The 14,598-nt window shown below is 25.4% G+C and overlaps 1 protein-coding gene across 1 annotated transcript; it reads right to left on the minus strand.

The window, feature by feature from the left end:
* Positions 1 to 7,260: 7,260 nt before the first annotated feature.
* On the minus strand, positions 7,261 to 8,185 carry LOC130951894 (cyclin-dependent protein kinase inhibitor SMR1-like). The gene has a single exon (XM_057880644.1). It carries the CDS (start codon positions 7,881 to 7,883, stop codon positions 7,473 to 7,475), a length of 411 nt encoding a protein of 136 aa, XP_057736627.1. The 5' UTR covers positions 7,884 to 8,185; the 3' UTR covers positions 7,261 to 7,472.
* Between the last annotated feature and the right edge of the window lie 6,413 nt (positions 8,186 to 14,598).

Genomic DNA, 14,598 nt, shown 5'->3' on the forward strand with positions numbered 1-14,598 from the left:
ATGTATGCCATATGTTCTTTTCTTCTTCCCTATCCTTTCTCTCTTTCTCCTTCCTTTTTTATTTTAATTATATTTTCTTCCCCTATAGTCTTGCTTGTATGATTCTATACTAATAATACTGTACCATTCTTCTCTTCCGGCATTAAAGGAATTTCCAACAAAGGTAACAATTAATACCATTCAGACCCTAGTGCTTCTAAGTATATTAGTAGTATGCTTTGGAGTAGTATCTTTTAATTAATATTTGCATGCTATCACGTTTTCTTGTAGGATTGGATTAGATAATTTTTTTAATATATAATTATTTAGTTACATAATTAGTAATTAGTTGGCAATGAGTAATGCCTACCACTTGTGTTGTGTTTGTAATTAATTACTGTTATTGATCATATCAATGTGTTATTGTTTTTTCTTCTTATGGATTATTATATTATATTAGTATTTCATATTGTTCTAGCTAGACAAGCAAATCGGTTGCTTATCATTTGCGAATCTGATTCTGGTGAATTTAAAAATGGTAATTATTTCATTAAGTATCATTCATTTTATGTTAACATATAATAAAAATAAACTAATCTCATTGATATTTAATTTATTTACTAGAAAAGTTTTTACTGAATATATTAAAAAATGAAAATAATTAGAACTGTTTAGATTTGTTTGTCTAGAAAAAGAACATTTTGCATTTTTATATAGAGCACGTGATAGGTCGTGTTGTGCATCAATTGATATATATTAACTAAAATATGATTTATTATATATATATTTGCATCTTACTTTGTATCTATTAATAGCTTTTAAAGCACATCTTTCTTTTTTTTTAATCAAAGATAAGAAGACTCGAACTTGCGACTTTTTAAGTGATTATGAAGAGATTATATTATTTGAATATATAATTTATATTGTGATGTGTATAAAACTTCATTTGATAGATATAATATGGTATACCTTAATGGTCATTAAAAATAATTATATTGGTAGAATATTTAAGGTAATTAACTATCAAATAATTGTATAAAAATGTCATTTAAAGATATTTTTGGCAGTCGCCTAATTTTCACAAAGAAACCATTAATATTTTTTACTATAGTCAATAATTATTAAAAAATAATTTTATGAATAAATATTTAAATTAATCTTTAAAAAAGTTTGATCGGACACTCTAATAAAATTTAAATTTTATTATTCAAAAGTCTTCAAAAACTACTTTCTTGAAACAAATCTGTTCTTCCTTCATTTTGAAGGGGATTAATTTATTTTGCATTAATATTTTTGGAACCTAATTGCCTTATAATAAAATTTAATTGAAAGCGATCAAGGGACTCCAACGAGAATAAATCTCAAAGATTTTTAAAAAATAAAAAATTCGATCTAATTTCTCTAAAATCCAATTTAAGTATTTACTATGATTGCTTACAAAGAATTATGTTACATTATAAAAAAAAGGGTAAAGTATTAAATTGGTCTTCTATATTTGGACGTAATTCTGTTTTGGTCTTTAAAGTTTAAAGTATTCTATTTGAATTTAAAAAAGTTTCATTTAGTTTTAATTTAGTCCCACTGGAGTTCAAAGTTAAATAATTAACGAAATGTCCTACATGACAATAGTATAAGAACAAGATCGATAATCTAGAGAATAAGTACAAGCTCTAAAGGCATACAATCAATCGTGGATACATCAATACATTTATTTATCATTTTTCTTATAATTAAAATGAAATATTTTCTATAAAACTAAAAAAAATATTAAATACATGTATTGATGCATTCACGATTGATTTTGTACCTCTGGAGCTTGTACTTATTCTCCAAATTATCGACCTTGTTCTTATACTACTATCATGTAGGATATTTCGTTAATTATTTATTTTTGACCTTACAATGGGACTAAATTAAAGCTAAATGAAACTTTTTTGGATTTAAATAAAACACTTTAAAACTTAGGGATCAAAACAGGATTACGCCCAAATGTAGGAAACTAATTTAGTACTTTACCCTAAAAAAATAATCATTAAATCAAACATTCTTATAAAATAAGTATTAAATAATATATATTTATACACAAATATAATACGTATTAAATAATATATATTTATACACAAATATATAGTAATGATTTTTTTTTGGTGCGCATAATTTTTTATTGTTTGCAAATATTTTTGGCAATTACTTTATTGTAAAAAAAATAAAAAAAGACTAGCAACACTTTTACTATCTAAAGTTTATCAAATCATTCCTAATTTCTAAAGTTTAATTAAAAATGGGCACATGTAAAATTACTTTAGGAGATTTAATTTGTAAAAATCAGTAATCACAAAAACCTTAAACTCCTTTTTCTTGATAGATATATTACCTTTAATAAGTAGTTGTATCCAAAAGAGGATGTAGATTGGGAAGAGATATAATAAGGTGTATGGTAGTGTGCTTTTTTCCTACAAAACAAAGAACTTGCAAGTGGGCCCCACATGGCGGTGGATGGATCTATTTGCATTCTCTGGGAATCATTTTTCTTGACAGTGACGCATCCTATGCTCCTGCTGCCAACCGCACACAAACCTTTTTTCTTCTTTTCTTTCACTAACTTAGTTGTAAAAGCCTTAAAAGGTTATAATCTTCATTGAAAATTGTGCTTTAATCCTTCTTTTCTATTTAGCTAATTACAATAATTATCTATGTAGGTCTAAATCTCTAAATTTCATATAGTGGTTCATGTGTCCATTTTTATTTTATTATTTTTTATTTTTAATGTATGACCTGTATTTCACATTTAGACATTTATTCCTTTTTATCATTGAATCTTACTATTATCATGTATATAACATCAACTTTAATTTATTTAATGTGAAACAAATTAAAGTGATGATAGATAACTTGAAAAATATTTTTATTCATTATTGAAGTATTTAGTGTCAAACAATGATTAATCATTCATTAACTTGTAAACACTTTAATAGATACAATTATTAGTTTACAAATTTAAAATTTTAAAATTATTTAAAAGATAATAAAAATTAATCTAAAATAGTCTAATTTTTTATTTTATAATATTATATGTAATATTTATGAATTACAGATACTATATGCATCAAAATTATGAATATTAAACTAAATAAATTTATTTTGAATTATTGTCTCTTTAATATTATTGTAAATTATTTTTGTGAGCTCTCAATGTATTTTTTTTCCCTTATCGCCAGATCACATAATCTTCAGTTAATTATGATGATTAATTTTTCATTTGTAGACATTTGATAGAAATAGAACAATCTAATAAAGTCTCAAAATTTTTCATATTTCAAGAGAAAATTAAACCTTTTAATACCTGGTTAAAAAAATGAAACTCTTTATTATTACTCAATTGGACTCTCAATATATAAGTCTTAAACGAGAATAAGACTTTAGACCTAATATTTCAATCACTACTCGCTAATTATTTATTATTAAGAAATTTATTGTCCTTGTTAAAACCTCTGCATCCCGAATTATTGAATTTATGATCATAAAGGCTTGAAATATATTTAAAAAAAAAGAAATTAAATAAAACTATTTTATGTAATGATTAATTAGCTGAGCAATCAGCATCACTATGTTCCTTACATTGCTTGCATATTCCTCAATTTGATGAATTGATGATGCTGTTACATTGCCTATATATTAATTATTATTTCCCTTTATTCCATATCCAAGTTATCATAAAGCTAAATGTGTCCCTCTTCTACTATTTATAAAGATTATTGGCTTATAGATCAAGTTCCCTACTTTTTCTTTTTTACTACTTGCTTCTTCATTCTTATAACTTAGCTTCCGGATTTATACTCAATCATGTTCACCATCAACTATCACTAAACTTTTTTTTTTTTCTCATTAGTTTATGGTCACGCCTACCTTTTAGGAACCTTAAAGAGTAAAGACAAAGAAACGTAAAAATGAAGCCATGGGGATTGATTAAAAAAATTGTCTATGCACCAAAGTTCACATGACCCTAATTAATTCTGTCACAAAAAAAAAAAAAAGTCAATTGACATGTATTAACAACTTTTTCACTTAATTTACTTTTTATATGCATTTCTTCATGGAGAAAAATGCAATGCTATGGGTACTTTTCTGTAAAAAAATTAATGGATTTAATAAATAAATGTGGTAAATACTAAATACTTTTTATATTATTTAAATACTGTCCTTGGGGTATTTGTTAAAGTTATATTTAATGAAATAAGTTTAATCATCTCTATAATAAGTACCTTGAAAATTGTAAATTTTTAGGGTTTTAATAATTTTTTAAAATATTATGCATCTGAATCATTCGAAATAATAAATTTGATTAGAGACCTTTTACTAATTTTTATGCATCTACTGCATTGGGATTGCTTTAATTAGCTTGGTAAAAAGGAGTTATTGAGTGACACTGAATAGTTCATTAGCACACTTCAAGAATAATTTTTCCCAAATTCTATAAAACCTTAAAAATAATTTTTTTTAATTTTAATAAATGTATAAATACATTAATAATTTAACTTTTTATATTTTTTTATATTTTTTAATTGATAAATTTATTACCTGATATATATTAACTAAATCCAATAAAATAATTCAAGTTTTTCATCAGCAAATTTAATGAAATCATAAGCAAACTTCAAGATAGTCAACAGCTAACTTTCATATAAAGTTATTATTGTTATTGTTATTGAAAATTCATGCATCAATGCAAGAACAGAAAATTGATCTGAAAAACAATTTGACATTTATTTACATGCACACCATTCATTTATTTAAATTAAATAACCAACGCTATAATAAAAATTTTGTGATTGTTTTAATTTGACTCCATTGTTTATATATAGAGATCGACTCCATGTATTGCCTTGTTTGAACGTTTGAGAATGTTATAGCTTTTAATTCATAGATCGGTAGCAAATAAAGTTACAATTTTGTTCTTAATTGTTAGTTCGTTAATGATAATAATTTAAGATTATTCCTCAAGAGCTTATTAGGCAAATGCATATATATAGTGTAAAGAATATTATATTAGTAACAGTTTTATTAAAATTAACTCATAATTAAATGCCAAGATTTTGTAAAGGACATTTAATTTGCCAACACAAAATTATGAAATATCTGTAAACAAGTCATTGCAAAAAATGTGATTTATATCAGGTTGGCTTATTAAGATATGGGTAATAAAAATTCAAGTATAACATTATATTTTGATTTGTATGTCACATGTAGTGGATTTTTTTCCCTTTTTTAAACGTTGTAATAGGTATCCAATGAATTGGTCAATACAATCTTAGATTTAAGAATATACATGTTTGTTCATAATAAATCTGACAATAGAATTTTAAAATTACTATTGCTATTAAAAAGTGAAATCCTCCACTTCCACTCTCTATATACTTTTAGGAATTCCCAAATGTCACTTCTTTTTTTTTAATAAACACATACAACAATCGGTCAAAAGATTTCAATATTTAAAATTAATAAAAGAATCCTTTTTCATAGCCTTTTCAACTTCCAACTTAATTAACCTCAAGAATAATGTTTATATTCTGAATTAGTAGATAACACCTGATAGATATAACTAAATCCAATATATCTTTTCAATCATTTTTTTTTCTACGACAGTAAATTAAAACACCATAGAAAATGCCTTTGGTAATGTTACGATAAAAAAAAAATGAAATTTTGGTGGAGTGAAAAAAAAATATTAGTAAAAAAAATTATTACGTGCAATGCATATATTTTTTTATAAATTTAGTAAAAAAAATTATTTTTTATTCAATTTTATTTTTCATCAAAGAAATTTTAAAAATGATTATGATTATTATTATTGTTATTATTATTATATGAAAGACGCTACTCAAAGTGATTATGTGTAAGCATTTCTTCCACTCAATTTCTAATAAAAAAGAGTTTGACTTTACAATTGACTACTATTTTTTATTTTAGCCGGTAGTGGGAGTACTATTCTTACCTTATAATATATATTTTACTGAGCATAAGATTATTGTTGGCAATAAAGTTATGGCAAGAAATAATAATGTACAGCAAGAAATTTCTTAATTAATAATTAGTATTAGGTAATATAATGAGGTGTTGTTGGATTAGATAGAACAAAATACAAATCGCTGATTACCAAGGAAGTAAGAACAAAAACCATACAACAAATCTCTGATCAGATGCATATATAAAAAAATAAAATAAAATAAAATTATTGTATAGGATTCCGTTATGAGAGGATGATAACATTCAGATACGGCGTCTAAAAATATAATCCCCATCCTTGTCGAGATCTTATAACATTTCTTCATAAGAAGACAAAATAAAAAAGAAACTAATATTAGTGTTTGAAAGGCACAAGCCACATAGCATGTCTCGCCCACATCAACCGCATTGCAATTGCATCCATCCCCACCTTTTTTTTAAATTATTATTATTATTATTATTGTTATTATTATTATTCCATCCAATCAAAGTTCTTTGATTTCATCGATCCCAAAGCCGTGTCAAATGCACATTCATGCATTTTGCATATTTGTCAAACTACAAAAGCCACATCAACCAGCTTTATATATTCCTACGCTAAATGATTCTATCCCTATAATGTTCATCACAGTCACAGCCAAAGAATAAATAAAAAGTGATAATAAATAATTCACTAAGGTAAAAGAAAAAAAAAGAAAAATAATCAGAAACTATACATATATTCCTAGCTAGATAAAAAAAAGTGGTTAATTCCATCACGAAACGAAAGCTAACTAGCCACCAACCTCACATCTACTTAGCATGTGGTTTTTCCATTCGCAAACCATTAAACCTCACCAACCATTACATCATGTTACCCACAACTAGCTACCACTACATTATGCATTTCAATTATCAAGCAATTCATCTTCAGATTCATAAATTCCATACACCGATAGCTAAAATTTCACATGTAATTCGATAATTGAGAATAATTACATAATTTAATTAAATTATCATCCAATAAATCTTAATTATTAATTTGATGCTGAGTATCTACCTACCAATAATGATTCTTAGATCAAAATTACAATCTAACTAACATAAGAGAACCACATCAAGCTCAATTCACAATTTTAGAGAATTCAAGGATTATATATGTCGATTCTGAATTTAATAACTAATGAACAGACACGATTAATTCAGGACGATCCAATATTTCACATCTTATACAAGTGAAATATATATAACATAAAAACAATATAATTAAAAAAAAGAAAAGAAAAGAAGAAAAAAGAGTAGAGTTAATCCAACAAGTGATGGATCGGAATCGGAATTTTATAAGAAGGAGAAGGAAGAAGAAATTAAAGAAGAAACTAATTAAAAATTGTGTAATTTACGTAGCTTCACATTCCATCAGCTTGGAGGAAGCCAAATTAAAACGTGGAAATATAATAACCGTTTTTTCTTTTTTCAGATAATGAGAGAGAAGAAGAAAAAGATGATGATGATCATGTACAGGAGCATGTCCTCTTAGGAAAAGTAGATCTGAAGAAAGCGTCCATGTCTTCCTTATTGTTCACATCAAAGAACTGGAACTCATCTAGAAGCTTCCTCTTACACGACGCAATCGCCTTCGCCTTCTTCGGCGCCGGCGGACACGTCACCATCTCCGGAATCTTGCTCTCCTTCGACGTCGGCGTCCTGTAGCTCTCTTCCTCCTCCTCCTCCTGCTCCACCTCAACAACGCTCAAAACAACGGCGCCACCGTCGTTGCGGTCTGTAACCGCCTCAGGTCGTTCTTCCACGACGGTGACGGCGTCGTTTTGGTTTGGAGAGTGGATTCTTGATGTGTTCTCCATCTTGATCGGAGAGATTCGGAGCTTAGGGAGGTTGTGGTGAAGATGAAGGTCGGTGGACATGGAGATGGATGGGGATTATATATAACTGTAAGATCGTCGTGAGAATTTGGAAGAGAAAAAATTAAAATTAAAGAAAAGAAAATAATATGGAATTTATTTTTTCTTTTCTTTTTTTTCTTTAATTTTTTTTACTAAGCGTGAGGTGCGTGAAACTGGAATTGTCTGCGTTATATATAGATGATTATGGGGGGAAAAGCTTTATGGAAAGCTTTGAAAGCGTGCGTTAGAAGGTAGGAGGGAGAAGGAAGAAGAAGAAGAAGAAGGAGAGAGAGAATTGAAGGGTAGGAGAGAGAATAAGTAAGAATGGGTGAGTGGGGTATTATAAACCATAAGTGGTTTTAATTTTCCACTTACTGAGAGAGAACACTTTTATTACGGTACCACTGCTATTTGTTTCAAATTAAATTAGTAAAAGATAAAATAAGATAAGATATTATTGATTTTTTAAAAATATTTTTTGTTTTTAATTTTGTATAAAAAGTTAAACCTTTGTTTTTTAATTTTCTGTTTTTTTTATTAATAAAATTTTGAAAATAAAAATACAAATTAAACAAATTATAAAGAACTTAAAAAAAAAAATCTCTGTCTATTTCTGATAAAGAAAACATACAGCTAGTTTTCGAAACACCTTTAATTTGCAAGAATAAGACATTGACCTCTTTTATTTTCTTTAGTAATATTGTATTTTACTATTTTTATTTCTAAACAAATGTCTAATTTCAATTAGGGCCATATACTAAACAACATGTAATTAAGTAATTTTATTACATATTCATCTAATTATATTTATTCTTTTAAAGGACTATTCACACATTAGTTATAAAAATAATTATTTTTACAAAAAAATATCAATATGTAAATAGATGTATAGTAGTTATTTTTATTGATATGCTAATAAATAAATAAATGTATATATGTAAACCTTCTTTACATTGGTAAAATTAAACTGAATTAAAAATGATAAAAATATATTTAATTTTGGTGTTAGATAAGTACAAATTATCTATGAATAATTGTGAGTGTTAAATCTTTTAAATTGACCAAAAAACTATATATTTTGACATGTATAACAATAATTAAGTGTAGGTATTCTCTAATAAGTGTGCATAACAATTAAACTACTTATTAATAGAATAAAAAATAGATATTTATTCAGATATAAATAATAAAAAATATAATAATTAATAAGAAATTAATTATTATTTTTTAAAAAATAAAAGAATTCTGAAAATCTTTATTAATTTGTTTTGAATGGGTTTGATTAGTTGTTATTATATCTCAATCTCAATAATAATATATATCTCTACTATATAACCTCTGTTTTATTTATATTTTGATTAGTTATTAGTAGCTTTTAAGGTAAAAACTCAGGTGAAGTCGATTGCACGTGAAGTTGATATCTAAGAGCCGTTAGATGAAAATTTAGTCAAATTAGTCAAATCATCTAACCGTTCTCAGATATCAACTTCACCTGAAGTCGACTGCACCTAAATTTTCACCAATTTTTAAGGGTATTACAGTATTTTTTGATAATTACAAATGATTCTGAGTTTTTTCTAGTTTTGTTTCGATTAAACGACAATTTAATTACACACAATGCGAAAAATATTATCTTATATTTTTTATATATTTAACATTTAACCGTAATAAACTGCTTTATAATTAATTATTAACTTTTGTTGCATTTTAGTTAGCATTTGATGATTTAGACCTTGATTATTCCACTATGCGGCCCTAACTATGCCTATTGTTCAATTATTTACATGTTGGCTGGCACAGTAAAATTGTCACATGGGAAATAGGAAGTTAGAACTTAGAAGTACTATTTGATAATTTGGGATCAGAAGAGAGATTACAGAAGATTTTATACTGGATAATGTTGAGCACTATAAGAAGTTTTAATTAATCTTATTAGAGAGTCTTAACTACTTGTAATTGCACAAGTTATCATACCGGAAATATATTAATTTATGAATCTCGAGGCCATTTATTATTTTATTACACATATCATCCAAACAAGCTTAGTTTTAAATAGTAATAAACGGAATTACTCCTTGCAGTAGTAGTACCATGCACAAATACGGCTGAGTTGTTCCGTCTAAGTGTTAATTAGATATATTTTAGGTACATTTTTTATGTTTAATTATGTTTTAGTAAATACTTCACGATATTTAAATATGATTATATATCGATGTGTTCAATTTTTATTTTTGGTCAATCTATATGTTTAAAATGAGTTTAGAAATAATAGTATTAATTATTAATACAAAACTTATCTAAAATGTTATGTGTAATTAAAATAATTTTTAGAAACATTTAAAAAAATTATTTAAAATAATATGAATATAATTTTTATGTATCCTTAATATAAAATAATTTATTCAAATAATTAATCATTTATTATTATATTAATAAAATAATAATTAATTTTTAAACTTATTATATAAAAAATTATATAAATATACAAATCTAATTAAATAACCGTAATATATCTTATTCTTGTGTCTAGCAAAATTGAGATATTTATGATATGTCGTATATGCTTCTCAATGCAAATTTATATTATCTAAAGTGAGTAGATTAATAAAATAATAAAATAAAAAAATTAATTATTATTAAATTTATAACTATTATTATATATGAATTATATTATTTTAATTTAAAAATAATTTTTTATTATCTTAATTTAAAAATAATTAATTTATTATTTTATAATTTTTTTCATTTTAAAAATTTTAATCCTTGAATTAGCTTCCATCATCACTATATTTGTAAGGGGACCATACGGCAGCGTTTGGGTGAAGGACAAAGTAAAAGGTCCACGTGTAATACGTTTTAGGTGGTTAGACAAATGTAGGCTTTGGATTGTGAGAGTGTATGGGAGATTGATGGAGTGGGGCACAGGGGATAAAACAGGCTTTCACAAAACGGGATTCACGGTCCGTTGCTTTTACGTAAGGAGTGCTTCTTACGTTTATGGGGGGCAAAAGGATTATCACTGTCGCATACCCACCCCACGTGCTCCTATGGCGCGTGCTATCACGCAACAATTCCTACACTCACATCCTACCCTTTTCTACAACAGCATTTTATTGTTTTTCTTTTTAATTTTTTTTACTTCCTATATTTTTATTTTATTTATTTATGATTTAAGCAGGTTTCTTTTCTTCTTCCTCTTTTCATTTATTATTATTATTATTATTATTATTATTATTATAGAACATCACAAATTCTGGTTTTAATACCTAGTTTTTCTCTCCTCTTTAAATAAAATACTTCAAGTATTTTTTATACACATGTTCATGAATTTATAAAGTAAAATATTTAATTTTTGGTTCATGAAAAGTTACAAGAAACATAGATATATGATTTTTATAATTATATGTAAGGAATTTAAACTAAATTTTCATTGAATTTTAGGGAGTAAAACAAATATATTAGTTTAGTAAAAATAAATAGGAAAACAATTATTAAATAAAAAGATTTTCAAGATCATTTATCTTATTTATTGAAATTTAACATTTGAGGGGAGAATCAATGTGTTAACTGACATTTTTATCTTTCTTTGGACATTTATACATTATTCGGATCCAATGCTTAATAAGGTATATATCTCATATGATAAAAAAAAAAGATTGCTTAATTTTGGTTTATATGATTTTTCAGAACTTTATAGAATCAAGTTTATAATTAAAAAGTACATACTAGGCAAATTGCAGTAGGTGTTATGATTTAAATAGTGAAAAGATGCTCAACTTAATTGTTATCATTATATATATGTGAAAATTTTCAGCATGCCATGATATGCACTTGAAGAAGTGAAATATATAATAAATCACTTTATTTGAAATTTCATGATATTGATTACTGCTTTGGTCATTCTTCTCGGCCACTTATATTTCATGTTGATTCCAATTCACCTTTCAGCAACATAATAATTTTACATTTTTATCAACAACATAATTCATGTTAAGCAAAAAGATCTTCTTCAATTTATAACGAAGAAGCTAATAAGGTATCCTTTTAGATATTCTTTTAGACGCTTATAAATCTCAAAGTGACTACAAATTAAATTAAGGAGCAACTAAGAAACAAAGAAATAAATTAAATCAGGATTATAGTAACAAGTGTATATATATTCAATATCAAGATAGTGCATTTTCAATATTTACAAACTTTAAAGTGATATGTTGAGTTTCATAAAAAGAAAAAGAAAAAAGCATATGTTATATGTTTCACAGGAAAAGAATATCCACTTATAATTTGGTATGTACACATGACTAGATGCTGTACCATTAAACTAAAAAAATGACATATCTGATCGATCTATTTACCAAAACTGAGAGAACAAACACAAAAATAGGGCAGGCAATAATATTGAATGGTATAGCTGATCCATTTGAATATGTGGCAAATGATTTTTTTCCCTCAAAATTATCTCCTGATTATTTATTTCTGTATTTTAGAGATATATAATTCACAGATGGCTACTATGTATGCAAATGAAAATGACTACTGATTCTTTACTATCTAATTTTATTTTATTTATTTTGTGTTTGGTCCCCTAGGACAACTAGCTAGGATCAAGTTATTACGTGTTTGATAAATATAAATAAATAAATATATTATTTTATTTTTGAACTGGTATATATTCTGGTTGTATAATTTAAATATTAGTAATATTCCGTAAATGACCTTCTAATTCCTATAGGGTTAGACAGAGACACGTACGCACATACTCTATAAGCGGGAAAATAATGAATTTTAAACTTGATCATGATTTTAAACAATGATTTTACATTTGAATATAAATATTTTAATTTCTTGTTGGTTCAACTAGCAATCAAATTGCTCAAAATGTAATAATCCAAATTAAGATTAAGATAAGATCCTTTTTATTTGATGTGATACCATACACGTTGACTCATGTAAAGTGGTCTGGGAGTGGTGCATATTAAAAGATAAATTAAATAATTAAGTAAACAATTTAATTATAGATAAAACAAAAAAAGAAACAGTCAATAAATTAAAGTAAATCATAGTAGAAATTAATTTGTGAAGCTTCCGTCTCTCCTGAAATTCTGAAATTATAATTTTCTTCTTCATGATTAAACTGTGCTATATTATTATGAATCCTGATTACTTGAAATTTTACTTTTCTTGATAATGGTTAAAATTGAGATGTAAATCTCATCGATAAAAAAAAGTTCAACCCCTTGAGTATAGTATATTATAACTACATTTACTGGATTATTAGTCAAACATGTAGACAAATGGAAAATACATACAAATACCTTCATTTTATCAGTAATAAATATTTATTTATTTATAATTCTTGAAATTAAAATGATTGTCTAAATCTGTCACATATATAATTATTCATATATTTTTCTTATCAGTTTAATAAAAAAAATAATATCAGAATTTATATATTTTAAAAATCTGAATTATGATAATTGTTGAAAAAAAAAAGAATTTTAACATAAGACAATATTATTAAATATATAACTATTTATTTTAGTTCCAAATTAATAAAATAATATTATTAGATATATAACTTTTTTTTATCTTCACCTAATTATTTACATTTTTGAAATAAATAGCATCATGAGAACATAATATATATGAGAATTCTATATATATTATGAAAATATGTAGAATTTAATTTTGTTGTCCCACAAAAAACATATTAAATATATGAGTAGTTATCAGCATTTACCTAACGAGTTAACTTTTTTGATAGAAATGGTTCTACCAAAAATATGAGAAGAAGAGATTATAGATACATGCATGGTGAATATTGGCAGTAGCAAACAATAATAATAATGATGGATATATATGGCATATGGTGGGATATGATGATGCATGAATTGAAGGTGTGTTCGCTTTCATTGATCACCCCACAGCATATGCGCGTGCACATGGCCATTGCATGCAACACCACCTATCTATCTTTCTGTGCCCCTCACTCTTTCTTATTTTTATTTTTCTTTGAATATATATGATGATATGATTAGCATAGGATACCATGTTAGAGCCTTGAATACGCCCATCTACCATGTCACACTTACTTTGTATATTTGGGTTATTAGTTAGTGTGGATTGGGTTTACCAAATACCAACCCATCATCAAATGAATCTTTCCACGTGCATTGTCTACTTACTTCTTTTTACTTCTTACTTATTACCACTATCTGCTTTGCTTTCACCGCTAATCATCATAACCAATCCCCACTCTACACTCTTTATTTACAACCTCAATTTTAATATATCTCTCATCTGTCGGTAATCACCATCATTTTAATATATTTTTTATTCTTTAATAATACTATTTAATTTTAATAATACTTACATAACCACAATAATTCCATCATTATATATACCGTATTCTAAAACCTCAATTATATAATATAGACATACAAAATTACTTACCAAATAGTCATTGTATGATTGTAAATATTTAGTATTTATAAAAAAGTTTAATTATACTATTGTTGAAAAATTGATTATTTACTATGAAATATTATTTTGTTTTAATTATTTTAAAATTTAATTTTGATACATTAATATATAAAATATTTTACATAATTATCCAATTATATTTATTCTTTTAGATGATCATTCACATGATCAATATAATTAAAAAGTAGTTAAATTTATTAAGACATCGTTATATAATTAGATACACACATAAAACTATTTTACATTAATAATA

Source organism: Arachis stenosperma, chromosome 9, assembly GCF_014773155.1.
Source record: "Arachis stenosperma cultivar V10309 chromosome 9, arast.V10309.gnm1.PFL2, whole genome shotgun sequence".
Lineage (NCBI taxonomy): Eukaryota > Viridiplantae > Streptophyta > Magnoliopsida > Fabales > Fabaceae > Arachis > Arachis stenosperma.